At 43.4% G+C, this 22741-nt stretch overlaps 1 protein-coding gene across 1 annotated transcript in view; it reads right to left on the bottom strand.

The window, feature by feature from the left end:
* Positions 1-1288: 1288 nt before the first annotated feature.
* The window catches only part of LOC147026267 (syndecan-1-like), a 41525-nt gene continuing 20072 nt past the window's right edge, over positions 1289-22741 (bottom strand). The window contains exons 2-5 of the mRNA XM_085881520.1: positions 8030-8135; positions 4971-5038; positions 3444-3609; positions 1289-2577 (exon numbers count right to left, since the gene is read on the bottom strand). Coding sequence (XP_085737646.1) covers positions 2414-2577; positions 3444-3609; positions 4971-5038; positions 8030-8135 — 504 coding nt within the window. The 3' untranslated portion in view covers positions 1289-2413. The remainder of the gene's footprint in view (positions 2578-3443; positions 3610-4970; positions 5039-8029; positions 8136-22741) is intronic.

Raw genomic sequence — 22741 nt, 5'->3', positions numbered from 1 at the left:
TGCATTCAATTACCGAGAAGCTAGCTTGCGCTTGCCAAGCGAGCCGTTACTTATCGACAGCATTCCACTTGAAACCTTCTCTAGTGGTTAAGGCACTTGACGAGCGCTCAATAAGAAACTTGATAACTAAACACACCGCTGAACTGTCGGTCCTTTCTCCTTCAAAATTCTGGTGGCCTAACCTAACCCAAGCTGTAAAAACTATCTCCTGGAACAAATGAGTTTTCATTTGCAACAATGGAAACGTATCTGCACAAATTTGACATTTTTAGCAACTGGTTCCAGTGGCACCAGTTCACTACTCCTTGAGATATGTGCATCGGAACTGGCCTCGCCTCCTTGACTACCCTTTCTGCGGATATTTAATGGAAGTTGCGTCCCCAACTTAAAGGTGGCACGTCATTCCTGTAAATAACAAGGGTGCAAAGACAGATCCTCTGAACTACAGAAGCATTATTCCCAGAATCAGCAAGATAATGGAATCAATAATCTCAGCAGACGTCAAATCACATCTCTTCTCCAAATGTTCTGGCAACACAAAGCATATTGCCATCCCCAAATCCAGGCCAACGACTCACCTCCACACTCCCTCCTCCATTTCTCTGAACCTTGAATAATCCCAAAAGTCTAAAATATTTTTCTCTTCACTCTTTTAAAAAGTGATGAGCGGTCACCCTTTCATGTTATCCCTGACCATGTTTTCAACTCGCTTTCCTGTCCACATTTACCATTTGTCAGTTTACATGTTCCTTATCTACTCAACCCATTCAACTCCCTTGTGCTGTCAACATGTCCCTATTTATGCTGCTTGTGTGTTGTTCCTTCCTCATTTATCAGTCCTTCCTTGTTTACCAACTCCCTCTGCTCTATTGCTCTGTCAACATCACCCCTCTATCATACAGGTCTTCCATGAGCCTCAACTTGTTAAAAAAAAAAACAACTACATATCACCTCAGAAGAAGAAGAAGAAAAACTTTATGATTGGTATCTCCTACAAAGAAGCATAATCATGGAGCCCACCACCTTTTCTCATTGCAGAGAGGTTTGGTGGCCTGTTTTCTTCAAACCTCTCGTCCTGCCTTTTTTCCCCTTCTGCTCTTTCACCCCCCACATCTCTAATGGTGAGATGTTCTTCCAGCATCCCCCTACTTGTAAGTCACAAAATTCAGGCTCACTGCTCACTACTCCATCTTGTGGAACCTCCTTCCTCAATCTGTCCAATCCCCCCCCCCCCTTTCTACAATGGGACGAGATTATGCACACAAAAATAATCTTCAATGAACAAGAATTGATATTTTTGTTTCTTTATTCAAGTTAAGTTCATTGACAAATTTGCCAGAGACATGGTCTACAAGAACAACAACAACAACAAAAAAATCTATACTTTAAACATTCATTTTAACCTGAAAGCTATTACAATTCCCTTACAGACAAGCTATAAAAATACAGTACGTCACCAGCTCTTTAATACTCAAAAAAAAAATAATTTAGGACATGAGCAGCATACGTTATAGGAGTCAGCCGTACCTTTTTGACAGATTAATACGATAGCAATACAAAACCGGCTGGGCAAAGCCAACGGAAACCGGTCAAACCGAAAAAGTCAACAAGTGAATGTCTGATAAACTTCTCAACTTCACCTCCTGTACCCTGTGCTCATTTACTAACTCCCACTCCACACCCCAAAATCAGCTTTCCCTACTGCTGCCCGAGGCACACTGCAGGCAAGGAAAGGTCTGTTGCTGCGTCGTGTCTAAAAGTGCCAGAAACTATTGCCAGTCCTGCAATTACAAGGCTCGACAACACGTGGCTTTTTGAAAACCGCTTGCTGCAGCAAGGAAGTAATTTTTTTTTTCCCCATTTTACAAAATGCTTCCTTTCAAACTCCTCTAACGTAGGGCGGTTTGAATAGTCACATGCACCCTTGGTGAGGGAAAAACATTTACTTTGACCAAACAATACGTCAATGTGGTATTTGTCCAAAAAAAAAAAAACAACAAACTAAAAAAAAAAACAAAAACAAACAGCATGATTTGTGGAGGCAGAAAAAGGCCCACCTTGCGGAACATCCACCTCGGCCTTCCGTGGACACTTCATTCTCAGATGTTATGTATTTACCACGTCAGATTAAGAAAAACGGAACCGATTCTGGAAATTATGGATGGATATAATACAACGTCGAGGACATGTGTTCTTCGACTCAAAAAGGGTTTGCAGTTTAGGGTCGACTTGCACCCACTGCCACTCGTATCATACATTATACTTCAAAGGAGTAACTGCACACGAATGACAAATGCACCAGGCACGGAAATATTGAAGTTGAACAAATCATGGGACAGGTAGCCGATAGAAACAGCATGGGATTGTAAGGCGAAAAGAAAAGGATTCGCCGTGAAGAAGCTGAAATCCAAGTTCAGGCGAAAATTTCTTGTGCGGGAGCCTTCTGATAGCCACCGTTGAACGCCTTGTTCTGGTCGAGCGCATAGCTGCCTGCATCTTTCTTCTTCAGCCGATGCACGAGCAGGACTATGAGCAAAACTGCCAATAGGATTCCCACCACGCCACCAATGATCACCGCTGCAGGGAAACATTTTTATTTTCTCACATGATGAATTTTCGAGCTCATCGTATGTATATCTATATATATATATATATATATATATATATATATATATATATATATATATATATATATATATATATATATATATATATATATATATATATATATATCCTGCGGCTGCTGTTTGCATCATCGCTGGGAACACGGCTGTGCCGCTGGTGCAGTGCTCCCCGTTTCCAGTAAGCCGGTACTCATTTTGCTGACCTCGGAAGGACAACAGGCTGAGTCGACCCACCTGGTGTCATGTGACGGCCTGACAGGGGCTCAAACTTAAGACCCTAAGATCTGAAGCCAGTCACCTTAACCGTTAAGCAAACACCAGGCTTATGTGCAAGCTTATACTGCTTCTTCCTCGCCCACCTCCTTATGACAGAATGTCTGCATCTCCTGCATGTAAAAGCATTAAACTACAGGTGCTGCAAAAGTCAAACATGGAGAAAATGATAAATATGAATAAAATATACTCATTTTACATATTTTTGACCTCAAGGCAAACCGACGTTACAAAAGATTCACAGCCCATGCAAGTTCATTTTCAGAGAGAAAAAAATAAAATAGTCATTTGATCTGATAAGATCACATAACGATTATAAATTAGGAACAATATAAAGGAGAAATATTTTCATTCGCTTATCAGTTCAAATGGTAGTGCGTGTCAAGGAATCGAGGTTTATCGAAAGATGTGCCAGGAAATGTGGAGACCTTCATAATGTTGAAAGAAACAGGAACGCTGGGATAAAATGATACCCGAGTTTTTGTTTACCAATTGATTTTCATCAACTTTTCAGGCATGTAAAGAAGAAACCTTCGTCAAACAAACCTGCAAGAACTTCCGTCTTGCCAAAAAAGCCTTGCTGGTCTTGTTTGGCCGAGTCAGGAGTGGATGTGGCACTGCGAGCTGGCAGGTTGAGGACACCTTTGTGCTCAGGTCTTATCATACCTTCTTTCACAACAATTAGCGAAGAATCGTCCATTTCACCAGAACCCTTAAAAAGAAATGGCTCACGATTAAACCACGCCGAGGAGGAAGCTCATTTGCCCCACAAACCACATACAAGGAAGAACATACTGCAGTTGTTTATTTCATGTACCATGCTCTATACAGACATTGGTGCTTCTGAAGCAGTTTCTTGACTCGGATTGGATGGGTCACCACTCCTACACAGGAAGTCAGGGCAGGAATTTCGAATTTGGCCAGGGTGCCGGCAATAGCTTGCCTACTCTTCGAAGGACACCGTGGGATCTTTAACGTCCACCAACGAATGCAGACAAACGGGACGTCCATCCGAAGGACGGCACACGCATTGATGCATCGCCCTGCATGTGAAACACCATGATATGATAGTTTATAGCTCGAACGAGATTCAAAACCAGGCAAGACAACTTGGAGATGTGTGTGCGTACCTTTAAGCCACCCTGCCAGCCCAGTTTATGCTCAACAGAATTTCTCTCCTTTCTGCAGAGACTAAAAATGAGGTTTTCATCATTAATGCTTTGAAGTTTCAACTTTCCTATGGCTTTTGCACTGGCCACTTCAGAAATACATCATCAATTTAAAAGTGCCTTAATTAGCAAAAAAGTCTCATAAGAATCCCAAAAGAAGAATGCGTAGGAAGCACATCTCGTTGGACGAATCCTTAGTTGTTGCCATGAAGAGGTATGCCCCTTACCTGTCACTACGATACAGCCACATGGTGGCACAGCTGAATCTATGACGACTTGCCCACAGAGCTAGAAGGGCACAAGTTTGGATCCCATGTCCTACATTTTGCCTCTGCATCTTTGATAAACACCTTCACATCTTTAGAGACCACTGCACGATTCAGGCAGCTGTGGTGTTTATAAAACAGTCATCGCAACTGATATTATGTACACAATTGTCTTGCATAATGTGGCCTGCCTATAAATAAAAAATACCTCCACAGCCACAACTTGCGATCACAAAGGTCAGGTGCTGCCACCACCGCCACACTATAGACTGATGTCCGTCACCCATCAATGATTATGGAGTTTCTGGAATCAACCGAGATCACAGGACCGGCTCATTTTGGATGGAAGCCTTTCTGCAGGAGCCTTAGACAATGAGGTTAACAAAGTTGACAAATAGTCCGTGTATGACCAAAGTGCCAAATAAATTTAAATGCAGCTTGCAACAACCTGAGGTCACAAGAAAAAAAAAAAAAAGGAAGTAAAACAATCCAGAAAGCATCTTCAGGTCCAATTTATTGTTGTGGGGCTTTTCAAGAGCAGACAAGATTAACACTTTGGAACCTCCACGTTAATCGTGTTTTTTTTTTTTAATGTATACATCTGGACACAATTTCCATCCAAGAAAGGATAAACTCACCTTCGGCACTCCATTCATTTCTGGGTCCATCGTTCCATGATTGTTTACTTCAACAGATGTTGAAAATCCTTGAAAAAGGGGTCATATGAAAAGGAAGGAAATTGTAATCAAAGAAAAGGTCAACATTGGCCAAATAAGTAAATGACTTGGCTTGGCTTGGCTTGGCATTCCCATCTGAACACTTGCCTCATGATTCTCTTCTCCTATTTTTTTAAGACCAAAGCAAAGTGTTAATTTGTCCATTGTCCTTCTCAAACATGCAACACATGCCTCAGACAGTGCAGCAATTAAAATAATAACAACAGAAATAAAATTGCTCAAGACAGCGATTCTTTGTCCGATCTGGGTTAAATTCCCAAACAGACGACAAATCTAGTACAGTTCAGTACCGTACAGTCAAAATCATTTTGCACACTTTTAATCGATACGGGAGAAGCTATACCTCATTGGGTGAACAAAACGCTGTTGCAAATCATAAATTCAGTTTCCAGAATCGTACATCGTCTCTCCGAGCCTCTTCCCTGACTCTTCCAAGGTGGCGGGTCCAAGCAAGCTTCGTTCACCCACTTTTCTCCTCGGCACCCTTGGGTGGTGTATTTGACCACCACGGCGATGCAAACGCACAGATAACAATAAAACTATTGTTTCTCTTGAGGTTTTGGGCAGTCATCTGTATTTCAAGGATTTTTGAACGTACGGCCTTACATCTGTGTTCAATTTGCTGGAACAAAGCAACCTTTCCATATTTCAGGATTAACTTCCAGCGACGTGAGTCAATGAGTACAGGGAAATATACATTGATGAAAAGATTGCGTTGAATGTTTGTGATAACCAGGGTGCCCGATGGAGAGGATTGACTGTGTATGCAAACGTGCTACGCTGCAAAATATGCACTGTGACACCTGTTTGCCATTGTACAGTCTGTAAACAACAATCCCACGAGCACTTGTCTAATCATAACCGCCATCAAACCGAGAAACATCGGCTCCCTCGGGGAGGGATCGTGCCATGCAAGGTCACGTGACATCCCATTCTCTCAAGTCACATGACCCGCCGTGAGCAGAACGAGGCTACAATGCCCGCCTATTATTTAGAGATATTTTCCGAAGGTTTTTTTTTTTTACTTTTCATGGGATAATGGCTTTGAGTTCCATCAGAATGCCAAATTTCAGCTTTCTACCCTGCCTAGAACATACTAAACATTTATATCAATGAGTGAGTGCAGAGTTAGTGATTAGTAAAAGAGCATATATCAGATTCTTGAAACTACAGTCAGTGCAGATTGCCTGAAGTATGCTTTGTAGGATTAGCGGTACCCTAATTGAAAGAGAGAATCACTGGTAAAGATCGAGTCGTCTTGAAATTCGGAGTCCCAATAATGGCACTTATCTTTCATTACCTAACAATCAAAGTGACACTGAAGATACAGAATGCACTTACAGTGGCCTGCAAAAGTATTCACCCCCTTCCAATAATGTCACATTTAGATGAACAAGTACGTGCCCGTAAAAAAAAAAAAATAATAATAATAATAACAAATAAATAAATAAACCACACAGGCCGTTTCTTCGCTCTCACGTGCCCGTACGTGCGTGACCCGGAAGTTTGATATTATTCGCAGTTAATTTTTAATACCCAATTATTCAATTAGCGCCAACGTATTTTACCTTTTCGCAATGTCGTGGCAAGGAAAAACAAAAAGAGAAGAGAAGAGAGAGAAAAAAAAAAAACTTACTTCCTGGTTCGGAGCATACCAGCACTCTGATGTTCCCGAAATTTATACACCGTCTAATATGAAAACGATCATAACTTGGGCAATTGTGTTTATCTATAATTGTGAACTTGCCAGTTCCTGCTGATGAAAAGCAGCCCCAGAACATGATGCTGCCACCACCAAGCTTGACAGTAGGGATGGTGTTGACTGGGTAATGTGCAGTGTTAGGCTTGCGCCAGACATAATGCTTTGAATTTTGAACAAAAAGTTCAATTTTTGTCTCATCTGAACACCAAACGTTTCTCCACATGCCTGCAGTGTCATCAAGATGCCTTTTCACAAACTCCATACGAGCTTTTAGACATGTCTTTTTTAGTAATGGCTTTGTTCTTACCACCTGTCCATGGAGGCCAGGTTTGTGAAGGAACGGGATATTGTTGATTGACGAACACTGACCCCCATCTCGGACACAGGGCCTTGCAGAGCTTTCAGTCATTGTTGGATTTGCAGTGACATCCTGAACCAGTTTCCTGCTTGCCCAGCTGCTGAGTTTGGATGGTCTGGGTCGAGTCTGGGTGGTACGATTCATCTTCCACTTCTTAATGATGTATTCCACCATGCTCAAAGGGATAACGAGTGACTGAATTCTTCTTATAACCCTCTCCTGAACGGTGCTTCTCCACCACTTCATGTCTGACTTCTTCGGAAAGCTTATTGGTCTTCATGTTTGCCTTGTTCGTTCACCAAGTGAGTTGCACCTTAAACCTCCTTAGATAAGTGGGAAGATGAATATTTAATTTAAACCACTGATTACATCCAGGTGAAACCTATTACATACACACTTTTTTAACCTTTAAAACAAATAATTTGCTTCCGAAGTAATTTTCAGGTTAATTCGGCAAAGGATTTGAATACTTACACAACTGAGAATCATCTGATTTTCTCTATCAATCTAACTTATTCATGTTTTATCTGCATATTTTTTTAAGCTTCATCAATTTGGAGTGTTTGTGAAAACTCTACATTAAGTGTGATTTAAAAGCATCATGAAATAAGCTCAGGTGGGATCAAAATGTGAAAACTTTGGAGGTTTGGTAAATACTTTTGCCAGCCACTGCACTGTACCTACATTACCTCATGTTCTGGCCACAGCTTTAAATTCTAGCCATGTATGGAATCAGCATGATTCACATATTTCCCAACTCCCATGTATTTTTGGATTATGCCTCACTTAGTTGCTTAATCATCTCATTCTTGCAGTTTATTTAAGCATCCTGAAATCCTGCCTTGTTTAGCAATGTATTTCATCGACGAACAATGAAACATCACCACCCAATCTGATTACCTTCCACACCAGATGAAGAGCCATCAGAGTCATCATCTCCATCTTCAGCATCCATCAGACTGCCCGAAGCTTCATTGTCAGGTGGCAAGTGAGTATCTTCCTGCAGCTGGACAGAAGGATAACAGGAGACACCAGAGTTCAAAGAAGGCAATACCCCACACAGTGTTAACGTATATACCGTACTTCAATTTTAATAAAATAAATATTAAAGATCGTTAAAAAAAAACAAAAATTCAGGGAGTAGAGTGCTTTTGAAGCAGTCTTATACATCACCCTTGTATCCCTATTTAACACGTCCAAGTACTGCTAAACGGAGGCTCTTGGAAGTGCAAAGAAGGTGATTTGTGTTCGACATTGTTCAAGTATATAATTTAATTAAAATAAAATAAAGATTTAAAAACTCGTATAAATTGGATTCTAGAATTTACCACCATTTTCGCAATGTCTATTTACGACACCAAATATTTAAAGAAAAAAATTATCACACTCCTCTCTGCTCATGCATAATCAGGACAAATTCAGAGCCAAAGTGCTGCGAAACTACAGGTTTGTTCTCATATTCATGTTCAGATTTGTGTTGAAAATATAACATTCAATTTAAATAAAGTTGTTCCTCGATCATAAACTGATGTTTGGACAGATGGACGGACGGACACAAGCCAGTTGCTCAACTCCGCTTTTTGCCTTGCGTACACGGGGTAAAGACATGACCTCGTTCGTTTGTGCATCTACATTGCTGTGTCACAATGATACCTCCATAACACTAACTTGTGCTGAGGAATGTTGGAGGTTTAGAGCCTTTTAATCAACAAAATAAGTTCCTCCTGCATTATTCGACTCCCACCGATAGACTTTCAAATGCTGCATTAAAGCCATTCAGCCAAGAACCACATACTTGGAAACTGTTCAGCAACGTTGCTACGACACAGAAAACAAAAATAAGTGCCATATCATTTCCTCCTGCTGACATTAAAACTATCTGCTGAGCTTATCCAGAGTGGTGTCAAAGCCACCCAATGCTCACCTGTTTATACATTGTTAAAAGACTAGTCTAATAATATTTTTATAAAGCATTGCAGTGAAGTCTGATCCAAATAATTTTAAAGCAATATTTGTATATTGTAATCAGTAAAAAATAGTGTGGTAGATAAAAACATTACAAAGGAAATAACTTGCACCAAAAACTTTAACATTTTGACGGTCACGCTGACGCTCACGCCGGGGGTATCGCTATAGCTCTCTGTTCTTCGAACAGGCGAGCAAAAAAAGAAAAACACAAACCACACAAAAAGAATTCAGAACTATTGCTTGAAAACTGTGGCCAAAAATTGTCACAAACAGATAAACAGACACAAACGCGACAGACCAACAAACTTGGCAAAAAAATTTTTTCGCCAAGTAACAAGAAAAAGACGCTGTGCAGAGCACGATACTTGTAAAATCCACCCCTCTCTCCAATGGTTGCTATGGATACATCAAATTGCTCGTTTTGTTAAAGATTAAAATTAACAATCTTAATCAAAGCTCAGGTCAATCGGAGGAAAATTGATTATTTTTTTCAGATTGAAATTAATGATTTCAGAAGTTTGACCTCGAGTTGACCTTTTGATCTCAAAAATAATTGCTTTCCCAATTCAGTGATGCAATATGCAAATCCTGTTCAAATTTCAAGTCAATTGGATGAAAAATGACGATTTTAGAATTTGACCTCAAGAAGACCTTTGACCTCAAAATCAATCGGCTTCTCAGTTGAGACTACCTCTGCAACTTGGCAAAGTTTTGGGAAGATCGGTTTAAAATTGTGACCTGTAGGCGATTGACAGACAAACAAACAAACAAAATAACAAAATCGACGAACCAATATACTTTAAAAATCTTTGATTTTGCAACTAACAAACCTGACAAATCTCACACTCTCACTATGTCTCTCTGAAAGTACCATCTGGAACCCCCCCCCCCAACTAATTTATCAACAATCCTCTGGAAGAAGTCCTTTCATTCAAGCTTCTGGGCCTCACTATCTGCCATGATCTTTCCTGGGAAAGCCACGTTTCCAACCTCGCCTCCAAAGCCAGTCGCCGACTGGGAATCCTCAGTCATGCAAAGTCCTTCCTCGGCCCACCTGAGCTCCTGACCACTAACAAAGCTTTCGCCCACAGCCTAATGGAGTACTGCTCTCCCCTCTGGGCTGGTGCTCCTGCCTTCCATCTTTCTTGGCATCACAGTTTGGAAACCAAGGCATTTAGAATCATTGGTGTCTCCTGCGATGAGGCTGAGTCTTTGGGTTTCTCACTCTTTCACCACAGGCAGGTCGGTGGTCTGTAGTCTGTCTTCGACCATCTCCTCACCGGCCTTGCTCCCCCCGGCTCTGTCTGAAATATGCCCCCCCCCATATTTCTGCAGGGCGCTCAAGATCCGCCAGCAAACCCCATTTGGTAAAACTACCAAAATACCCCACCCATCCCTCTCCCTTCCACAGATGCAACGTCTCCCACTGTTTCGTCCTTCCCTCTCCTGCCCCTCTCATACGTTTCGTGTGTTAGCTCTTATATGAGCCTCGACAGTGTATACAAAAAAAAGTAAACAAAGACAGACGGGGTGAAAACATAACCTCCATCCACATTTGGTGGCAGAGGTAAAAACGTGAAAACGAGCCATTGGCAGAGAAGGGTATTACCAACATAAACTATTAACCTACAAAAATGCAGAGCACTTCCGTTATGTGTGTATGTGATATAGATATATATATATATATATATATATATATATATATATATATATATATATATATATATATATATATATAATTTTTATGGCATACGTTTCAAATACAGATACATACAGGACATATACAGTCAATTCTCGTCCAACGCAGGTTTCAGCAATGCAAATTATGCTTATTCACATCTAAATATATGCAACACAGTTTGCCCAACACAAATAAAACTTGATTCGACGTGGTTTGAATTTGGCATGTGCGTGCCCACCTTGCCTCTTCACAGTCCTCCACACATCATTATATGGTTAACAAATGCGGAATTTTATCCTCGAAGAACAACACCGAAATGTCGTACATCGACACTTGGTCATGAGGATAAATGATCCCGTAAAGTGATGACATTGGCAAAAAAAATCGTGACTTTAGATAAGCTTAATAGTGGCGTGAGTACGTCTGCAGTCAACCATGATGTTCAAGTGAACGAGTCGACCATATGCACTGTACGTGCCAGCGAGGACAAGATCCGTGTGATGGCATCTGCACCTATTGATGAAAAAGTGTCACTGGCAAGAGGGATAAGTTATTAAATGTGTGGATCAATGTGCAAGTGAATGAAAAAGGTACCACAGTAATTTATTATCCATATGCTTCAAGAAAAAAGAATAATAAAAAACCGCGGTGGGGTTTTTTATTTTTATTATTATTTTTTAAGTCGGTTCTATCTGTCCATGGCCCGAAGGTGTAAGAGCAGTTTCAGTTTTGGCTCCACCCCCTATGGTGGGTTCAAAAGGTCAAATCCCATAAAATGCACTGACACATTTTTAAACTTTCTTTTGAAAAAAAAAAAAAATGAAACTACATGCAATCAACATTGGGAGACGTATGAAATATGTAACTATTTTGTGGAAATGACCCCCGGTGAATGTCTCGGGAGGGGGGGGGGTGGAGTGGAGTGTGGGGACTGAGGGTCACAAGGGTCAAAATGGAAAAAAAATTTTTACTTAAAATTTTATAGTGGGTCATTCCTGGTGGAACTTTCACAATATCTGATATTGGGTCATTCCTGGTGGAACTTTCACGATATCTGATATTGGGTCATTCCTGGTGGAACTTTCGCGATATCTGATATTTGGTCGTTTCTGGTGGAACTTTCGTGATATCTGATATTGAGTCATTCCTGGTGGAACTTTCGTGATATCTGATATTGGGTCATTCCTGGTGGAACTTTCGCGATATCTGATATTGGGTCATTCCTGGTGGAACTTTCGCGATATCTGATATTGAGTCATTCCTGGTGGAACTTTCGTGATATCTGATATTGAGTCATTCCTGGTGGAACTTTCACGATATCTGATATTGGGTCATTCCTGGTGGAACTTTTGCGATCTTTCAATTTTGCTTTCGGGGGGAAGCGTGGGGATTTGCGATGGTGCAGCATCGACCTCACCTTAGTTTTTATTGTATTAATACAGCTGTGATTGATAATTAATGTTTAAGTTTTTTGTTTTGTTTATATATATAAATATAATACGGCATCCATTATCAGTTTATATCTGACTATTAATGCGCAATTGGTGACCGACTTTAAGAACAATACAAGTTTTCATTACAGACCCTAGGCATCAAAAAGCTACATTTATCGAACAGACAGTTTCAAACGGAGAACCTCGCCACCATTAGAGAATTTAAATTGCATCAGACGCGGCAATAAATGTGAATTGTTGCTCGATGTGAATTTTGCCGAACACAAGGCTTTCCAGGAAGGTATCCCTTGCGATGGACAAAGGTTGACCGTATCTGTATTTAAAATAATAGAAACACATCGGATATGCACAACGAATGAGTAAAGCAACTGAGAGATGTGTACAATACATACACAACACATTCGTTATTTGGTATGGGAGTTCTTCGCTTGAAACAGAGCATGACACCTCATTTTTTTCTGCTCAAATACATCAGTTTATCAAAGCACAAACTGTGGAATGTTCTAAATATCCAATAGCAGTTTCCACAATTTATCCAAGATGTTTGGTTTTCGTTTGACTTTCTCAGTATCCATATAATCCCGTGTAGCCTCAGTGATGTTCACATCAGGACTTTCTGCAGCCAAAAGCATCTTTGCGAGTTTTCCATGCGGCTCTTTACATTCTACATCGTTTCTCAGCACATTGGCTGTGTACTTGGTGTCATTGTCATGTTAGAATATTAATCCATTCCCAATGACACATGCTCCTGAGGGAATCATTGACACGTGCTTGACGGATCAGAACTTGCCTGTACCTGTCAGACGTCGGTGTACCTTTGATTCCATGTAAATATTCAACAACCTTGGCTGAGATGCAGCCCGATAATTGTATTGATCTACCCCCATGCTTCACCATAGCTGTTGTTCCCACAACAGTTATACCTTGCCCCGGTCCGCCCGCGAACAAACTGCAATTCATTATTGCCAAACAATTCAAATTTGGACTCATCTGTAAGAGCACCTTCTTCCAGAGTGGTCATCCCATTGTTCCACGTCTAGTGCCCATTTCCGCTGTTTTGTTTGGTTGCTTCTCCTCAGCACAGGCTTCAAAGGCAGCTACAATTCCAACGAGAACACTGCGCCAATATGTATCTTACTCTTGAAGAAATGTTAACACCCGTACTTTCAGCCAGCTCATTCACAGGATCTCAACTGGATCGTCGTCTATCACATGGCGAACATACTCTGAGATACTTAACATTACCTTTGAAGAGCTTGGGCTTTCTTCCTCAACCGCTTCTCTTGTGAAAAATACCAGTTTCATGCATCCTACTCAAAGTCCTGCATCCAGCTCCTGCTGTCGAAACATGAAGTCGGACTGAAATTTGCCCCGTGGAGTAGCCTTCAGTAGCGAAGACTTTGATTTGTATGTGCTCGCATGTGATATTTCCTTCTCATGAGCGAGAGTGTTCACCACACTCCAATGAAAATCACCACCTATACTTTTGTCGGCCTGCTGCAGGTGTGGCACTTTATGACTATCCCATGACAACCAATCACCGTGTACTCCATCAACATACGACTGCTATACTGAGCAGTTCTTTTTTAACACACGAGATGCGATTCTATCATGTATGTTAGTTGAATTTTATACCACGTTTATCCTGCTTCCATAATTATTTCCAATTCTTCTTCTTTCGTATGCAGCACTCGGCTGCGGGGTAACATAATCAACTGAGAGTGCGGCTGTGCCGCTGATGCAATGGGCTCTGTACCTTCGGGCATTTATTTGCAATTTGTTCAGGGAGCCGGCGAAAGCTCACCTACTCTTTGTGAAGGCCACCAGGGGATATTTAATGTCCACCAACTACTGCCGGCAGACGGGACACCTGCTTGACGTCCATCCAAGGGACGGCAAACACATTGATGAATCACCCTGCCTGTGAAACACCGGGATGACAATTTCTAGCTGGGTCAGGATTCAAACTCAAGCTAGACAGCTTAGAGGTGAGTGTGCATACCTTTTCGGCTATCCTGTCAGTCCATTATTTCCAATAACACGTACGCGCATGCTTCTTGGAAAATTTCAAATTTCGGTCCGACTTCATGTTGACAGCAGGAGCTGGATGCATGAAACTGGTATTTTTCACAAGAGAAGCGGATTATTGCGAGTTTCTCATTTTAAGAACACTTGATTCCACCCATTGCCTTTGATCAAATACTCCAATATCTCCATCAAAATAAAGAATCTTTCAGCAACACTGTGGTGTGCAATTCTTGTCACTCAAAATAAGTCCATGAATAAAGCCCAATGTCTGAAGTTGAAAGGCAAGACACATTTCATCCCAATAATGTACTATATGGAGTTTGTATGTGCATTACAGTCATAATTGACGAATATACATGTCACACCATGAAAGGTGTTTGTGGGAGGCCTTGCTGCGATTGTTTTTTTTTGGGGGGGGGGGAAATCAAGCACAGGAGAATGCTCCACCTTGTCAGATGCAATGAATTTCCAATTGATTAAGGATAGTTATGGCACAACAACAACAACAACAACAAGAACAACAAAAATATATAAAAGAAGCAACAATGATTAGATATGGGAAATGTTTTTGATATTTGACTTTAACTTAAAGAAGTTCAAAAAGTCTAGATTGAAGAGCCAACACTTCTCCCTCCCCAAAATAAAGTGAAGCAAGAATGGTGCGTTGACAAAAGCGTTGACACACCGTTGCATGGAACTGGAGGGATACGATATACATCCATATTAATAAAGGAGCCGTGTCTGTCTGGCCGTTTGTTTGTCTGTCTGTCCTGTTATAACTTGAGAATGGATTAACCGATTATGATGCTAAATAAATAAATAAATAAAGGTCGGTTTGTACATGGATTGGTAGGTACATGGGCACCCGTGTCAAAATTGCAATCGCCAACTTGCGACGCTGGTTATCCCTGCACGGAAGGCAGGATCTCCCAGAAATCCCTTTTTTGTTTACTGGAGAATGGATTAACAGATATCAATTAAACCAATTAGCCAGTGGATTCAGGGAACTCTCTGAAACAAAGCTATATGTGACGAGACTGTTCTGTGCAACTTAAGGATGGAGCACATTTTATTTTTTTTTGAAGTGACGAATATCTTGTATCAACACTCAAAACTTGTTTTCAAGAACATTCAAATCAAAAGATTAAATCACCGAAACACTCCCTGCAACGTGATTACAAGTTCATATGACGAGTTGCACGAACAAGACGCTGTGCAGATCCTGCAAGCATATTGACGTCAACGATGCGCGCATTATCTCAACAATGGAGTTTGTGTCAGAAAATATCCTTTTCCTTTCCAGAGAGTGGAGTTTGACTTGCTGGAACCATGGATCTTATTGCATTCTGAACCAAATGAAACGAATGAGGATGAAAGTCTGTTTATCGTTTGCAGAGAGGTTTGGGCCGATGACATGGACTAGTTATGAAGCAAATAACCGATGTGTACAGAATATGGATGTGGACCCATGGCCAGCAGATGCGTTTCAAGCTGTAAACATTCTATGATGCTGTGAAACTGCGAGCTTAACCGAGAGTTTAGTCAGACCACTTGATCAAAAGGAGTCACTTCATATTTATTTAAGCGTATCGTCTAAGACTCCAAGTTTTGACATCCAAAACACTGACAAAGATTGCCCATCAAATTGATTGACAAAGATACGGGAGTAGAAGAATGGAGGAGAAATAGGATGCGTAAGAGGGCCGAGTGGGTGGAGTCATATTCCAGAGTTTGAGTTTTCTTCCAGTTCCAGTCTTTCTCTGAGGTCTGCTCTCTGTAACACAAATACAAAGCTCCAACCACAGATTTTTTTTTTTATCACAATTGAGTTAATCCATTTGTCATTCCCATCGGAGCACACAGTTCAAGATGCTGGGTCGTCAGGTTCAATTACCAGATAATTACCAGTTGGGATTTGTCCATCTTCTAATAGTGTCCTTGCGACTCATTTAAAATGACTCGATTTACAACTTTTGACGGGATTGTTTTTGTTACAGATGGGTACCCGTGCTAAATACTTTCTATGTTGGGTGATGTTTTAGGGCAGGGGGTGAATGACACACCAAAATGCATCAAATACGGTCAATACAAGGTCATTCAGGCGTCAAATGAGGTCAAAATTACGATTTTGTGGTTTTATCCGAATGAAAGTTATTTTAATTACAGATTGTCCATCAAATTTAACAATTAAAGTACAATTCAATAATACCAATAGATGTAGCCGGCAGGGTGGCCTAAAATATATGTACACTCTCCTCCAAACTGCCTAGCCAGAGTTTGAATCGTGACCCAGCTATAAACTATCATCCCAGTGTTTCATCGATGTGCGTGACGTCCCTCGGATGGACGGTATATTGTGTGTCCCATCTGCTGGCATTATTTGGTGGAGGTTAAAGATCCTATGGAGTCTTTCACAAAGACCAAGTGAGCCATTAGCGGCACCCTGCACAAATTACCAATTCCTGCTGTGAGACTACAACTGGGAAGGCAAAGACAAACCACGCATCCTTGTCGTGGCCCTTCGTTGGCAGCACCGAACGTGCCTCTGGGCAAAACACCAGAAAGAAGATATTAATAAACATTTTATCTTGATACATGCGTTTGTAAAAATGCATGAGTTATATTATGTTGTTGCTGCTCCTGTGTTGTCAAATTTGATTTGTAGGAAAGTGACTAAAAATTAAGAACCTCTGGACTGCTCAAGGCTGAAAAATGCAATTAATCACACATTTCATTCATCATTTTCGATGCCGCTGGAGATGAAAGGGTTATCAATGTCAGTAAAAGCCGTCGCTGTTGTGAACCGAAAGAGGAATCTCAATGTAAATGGGATATCTCACTGTGTGTGTTCTGCCAAACAACAACACAGAAAAATTCCCAATGTTTAACCGATCAAGGCAGACATCAAGTGATGGACATTATACCTCAAAGAAAGCAACTACAAGATTCAGAATTGGCTGTTTTGTTGGAAAGGTTGATCAGAATTCCAGACTGGGGAAATAATTATATCCAATGGCATAAGAATTGTTATTCCAAGTTCAACTCAGAGGGTCATAGTGAAGGCATCTGATGAATTTTTTTTTTTTAACCAAGACGAGAACATTATTTCACGAACGAGGGGGCAGAGGGGAAGAGCGAGGAGGCAGAGGGGAGGAGCAGAAACCATAGGCAGCTTGTTTCCAGAAACTAAAGCCTTGTTTACATAAACATCAGCAGAAAAACGTTGGTTTATTGAACTCTTCGCTTCTCCTCAATATGACAAAGGGCAAGGTTCTGCTCAATTGTTGAGCACTGTGGGAAGACTTCACCAAGTTGTGGAGGTAGTCTCAACTGAGAAGCCTATTGATTTTGAGGTCAAATTTCAAAAAAGTCATTTTTTTTTTTTCATCCAATCGACTTGAAATTTTAACATTCGCATGTTGCATCACCGAATTGGGAAACCAACTATTTTTTTAGATTAAAAGGTCAAATGTCAACTCAAGGTCAAACTTCTAAAATCCATTTTTATCTGAAAAAGTCAATTTACATCCGATTGACCCGAGCTTTGATTGAGATTGTCAATTTTAATCATAATTAAATGGACAATTTGATGCATCCATGGCAACCATTGAAGATGGGTGGATTTTGCAAGTATCATGCATGCTCTGCACGACATCTTTTTCTTGTTTGTCTGTTTGTCTGCCTGTCTGCCTGTGTGCAGGATATCTCAAAAGTTGTTGACGGATCTGGATGAAATTTGGACAGGTTGGGTGTGACACCGACAAACTGATTAGATTTTGGTAAAGATCAAGCTCAGGATCCGACTACTAGAATTTTTTTAAGTGGTTCTTCACCATTGAGAGATAGGGCCAAAAACGATATATAGCATGATATCTCAAAAATGTATCGTTTCCTTCTTCGTGGATCAGGCATTACAGGGCGGAGGTATGTGCTCCACTGAGTGCCCTTCTACAGTAGTTTAGCTTGTTTTGGTCGGTTTGGTCAGTCGAGTTAGTCAGTTAAACTGTTGTGTTTTAAATGATACTTCACTGTCATCATTCCAAAAGTAATCAAGTAAATAAATAAATAAATAAATAAATAATAATAAAAAAAGACGTGAATTGTAAAGGGCGAGCCATTTTTACTGAGCTCCCTTGTCAGTCAACAATTAATTCATGTTTGAGCAAAGTCTGGACTTGATTCACAGCTATAAACTGTCATCCAGGCAATGCATTGCACGAATGAGTATGTAGTCCTTCACAGAGTATGTCAAGCCAGCTATTCTATCTGATAGTACTCTTATGGAAGTGGAAATTCCACGGTAACTTTCAAAAGGAGTGTGGCAGTACAACGGCCAAATCTAAATTTGTCTCTTGATCAATGGTGGCACTCCATCATAAGCAGTCACCCTTCAGTAAAGAAACAACAAGCAGACCAAATTCATAAAAAAATAAAATAAATAAAATACACATTTGTTAGAATTAGATGATTGCAGCCACAGCATAGAAAGAATCACAATACATATTTAGTGTGTAGGCTGAGACAAATTCGATAGTGTGCTGTATCACGTGATTGGGTTTTCGTACATCATGACTCGTCCGCTCGGGGTGGCAGTGATGTACATCCGGACGCGCAATAAAGCAGAGCTATCCATGTTCCGCTGCGCCTCGGACACCACAATTGGCTGACAAGGATGTTGAGTGGATGAGTCACGGCGCACGGACGGGTGCCCGTTTTCGTCGGAGACGACTTCGAATTGTTTTCAGAAAAGTTGGGGTGCTATTTCCACGCGAATGATGTGGTCGACGAGAGCAAACAGAAGTCGATCTTGCTCGCCTCGCTATCGGCGGAACATTATCGACTGCTGAGTGATTTGGTGGTGCCGGACAAGCCCAGTGGGGACACGCTGTCGTTTCAGGACATTGTACGGAAGATGAAAGCACACATAGCGCCGGAGAAGTCATTACAGCTCGCTCGCTACCAGTTCGATCGCCTCTCGAAAGGTGCGGAGGAGCGCGTCGCTGATTTCGTGGCACGAGTGAAGCATTCTTCCGTGGCCTGCAAGTTCACGGCGGGGGAGCGTCCAGCTCGGCTCAGAGATCGCTTTATTTCTGGTTTACAAGATGCGAAAATGGTTTCGGCGATTCTACGGCTGAGGAGTGAAGCCATTACATTCACCTTGGCGGTCGACACTGCTACAGCTGTCAAGCAGATTCTCGGAGATGTTCGGGCCATCACCGGCCACAACATGCCGGATGGCCCGGGGGCCCACGCGGAGTCGCGAGCGCCCCGGGACACACGCACGACCTTCGGTGCGGGCCGGGGCCAGACGTCGCCGCACGAGCGGCGAGGTGACCCCGCGGACATGTTTGGGATGCAGAGGTCGACACCTGCTTCCTGTGTGCCCGTTTAAAAACACAGTGTGTTTACATTGTCACAAGGTGGGTCATCTGAAGCGTGTGTGCCGAGGGGCGTTGGCCACCGTTAAGGTCATGGATGGCGATGTGCGAGGCGACCTCGGGCGGAACCGGCAGCCGTTGATGGGCCTGTTTGAGTGGCCCTGCAGCGGCGCACCCGATGATGGTGGAAGTCGAAGTGAACAACACGCCAATCACGTTTCAGGTTGATATGGGAACGGCAGTGTCGATCATCGGCGAACAGACCACGTGTAGACTCAACGACCTGAAGCTTATCAGGTCCGACCTCACACTGTTCATGTACACCCGCGAGAAGATAACGCCAGTCGGGATGGCAGACATGTCTGTGCAGTACCAAGGCCAGGTCGCCGCGCTTCCGTTGTACGTCGTGTGGGGGAGGGGTCCGTCTCTCCTCGGCCGAGACTGGCTGACCCACATCAGGCTAGACTGGGCCGCCGTCCACCTTGTGCAACTCGTGCCGAGCCAATGGGAGGATCAGTTGGAGAAGATTCTTCAAATACATCAAGGTTTGTTTTGCGACGACCTTGGGAAACTGAAGGGCGTGGAGGCAAAGCTCTTCCTGAAGGAGGGGGTGGTGCCTCGTTTTTGTAAACCACGACCGGTGCGGTATGCCCTGCGGGACAAGGTCAAGAGTGAACTGGATAGGCTGGAGGCCTGTGGAGTGATCGAACGGGTGTCGTACTCAGATTGGGCCACCCCGGTTGTCACGGTGCTGAAACGGAATGGAGACGTCCGATTGTGCAGGGACTTCAAGTCCACGGTTAACCCGGGGCTCAGCGTGGAGCAATATCCACTGCTGTTAATCGATGAAATATATGCACGATTGGCGGGAGTCAATACTTCACGAAGCTTGATCTGCGTGATGCATATTTTCACCTGCCGATGGATCCCGGGAGTAACGAGCTTTTGACAATCAACACGTGTCAAGGACTCTATCGATATACCCGACTCTGTTTTGGGATTGCTTCGGCCCCGGCCTTGTGGCAGAAAGCCATGGATCAGGTTTACATTGGCCTGCCCGCTCAAACCTACCTGGACAATGTGCTCATTGCGGGGAAAACGGCGGACGAGCATCTTGCGAACAATGCCCAAGTACTGACAAAGCTAGAAGCGTGCGGCCTGCGCTTGAATAGGGACAAGTGCGCGTTCTTCAAGCAGTGCTTGGAATACCTCGGGCATATCATCATGACGGAGGGGCTGTTGAAAGGCCCTCGGAAGGTGGAGGCGATTCAGCACATGCCACCGCCTCGCAACAAGATGCAGCTGCGCTCGTTCATTGGTATGGCACAGTATTACCAAAGGTTCGTGCGCGGGCTCAGCTCACAACTTGCGCCGTTAACGGGGTTGCTCAGGAAGGATGAGCGCTGGGCCTGGGGGCCTGCACACCAGGCGGCGTTCAACCACATCAAGCGGCTGCCCACAGAGGATACGGTCCTCGTGCACTACAAGCCTGCATGTCCGCTCTTATTGGCATGCGACAGCCCTGCAAATGGCATTGGGGCAGTGCTCTCCCACAGGATGATGGTTCCGAGCAGCCTGTTTGTTTTGCATCCCAGACCCTGTCCGCAGCAGAGCGGGAATATGCCCAGATCGAGCGCGAGGCTCTCAGCCTCGTCTGGGGTGTGCGCCGGTTTCATCAATACCTGCTGGGGCGACATTTCACCTTGCAGACGGATCACAAACCACTTCAATTCATTCTGAGACCCGAACGCGGGGTACCGGTGGTAGCAGCTGCGCGAATACAGTGGTGGTGTCTGTTTCTTGCTGCTTACAATTACGATATTCAGTTCCGGAGCACCAAAAAGCATGCTAACTGCGACGGGCTCTTGCGCTTGCCTTGCGCGGAGGGTCCAGCTGTATCTGAGTCGGCCGACCGGGTTGACGTGTTCGGGCTGGGCCAGGTCCAAAGTGAGCCGATCACGGCCAAACAGGTCACGGTGGAATCGGCTCATGATCCAGTGCTCGCCCGTGTCGTCTATGGGGAATTGGAGCAATCTCCCTTAAACACCAGCATTTCAGCCTTTCACGTCACGCGCATCGGAGCTGTCGTTGGTCCAACGGTGTGTTATGTGGGGAATGAGGGTGATGATTCCGCCGAAGTTCAGGCAGCGGTGTTTGGAAGAACTGCATGTCAGTCACCTTGGCGCCGTGAAGACTAAGAGTCTTGCTCGTAGCCTGTTGTGGTGGCCGGGGTTGGACAAAGACATTGAGCAGTTGGTTAAGCGTTGCGCCATGTGCATTGTGATCGATGCATTCTCTAAATGGCCGGAGGTTGTAGTAATGCAGCATACATCAGCAAACATTACAGTAGAAAAACTGCGGACGATCTTTGCTAATAAAGGATTACCCGAGGTTCTGGTCTCGAATAATGGTCCGCAGTTCATTGCAGGTGTATTTGATGAGTTTATGCGTCAAAATGGTATTCGACATCTAAGGTCCGCACCGCATCATCCTGTGACGAATGGGCAGGCGGAGTCGTTTGTTAAGATGTTGAAACGGGCTTTGCGCAGGGGGGGGGGGGTGTTGCACCTGTGCAGACGGTGGTCGATGTCTTTTTGCTCCAATACAGGAACGCTATTCATCCTGTCACGGGCGATTCTCCTGCCATTCGTCTCTATGGACGGGCATTGCAGTCCAGACTGGATTTGCTGCGACCTGGAGGGTCGGTGAGTGGGGCAGTGTTGTGCCCGACACTGCTGCGCGGTTTTGATGTGGGACAGTGGGTAATGGTGCGCGATTATTTCCACAGTTCCAAATGGGTACTGGCTGTGGTCTCTGTGGTACTGGGGCCGGTGAATTGCATGGTGCGGACTGATGGTGGGGAGGTGTGGAAGCGGCACGTGGACCAAATGCATGATCGCTATTCAGTCACCCCTCCCCATGCCGAGCGATGTGGAACCCCCTCCTGTGTTGTCGCCGTGGCCAGACGTTGTATCGCCAGGGCCGGACGTGCCGACACCCGCGGGGTCTTCACCTGATTCAGTCCTGCCCGAGGACGACGTGTGAGCTGGTCGGTCGGGGGCCGTTGTTTTTGCGGATGGGGCAAGTCCGGCGGGATTGTGTC

Source organism: Eptatretus burgeri, chromosome 5 (genome assembly GCF_056783735.1).
Source record: "Eptatretus burgeri isolate ZD-2024b chromosome 5, Ebu_testis_v1, whole genome shotgun sequence".
In the NCBI taxonomy this organism is placed as follows: Eukaryota; Metazoa; Chordata; class Myxini; order Myxiniformes; family Myxinidae; genus Eptatretus; species Eptatretus burgeri.
Note: the sequence above shows the minus strand (reverse complement) of the source record. Positions and strands in the feature narration are given on the sequence as shown.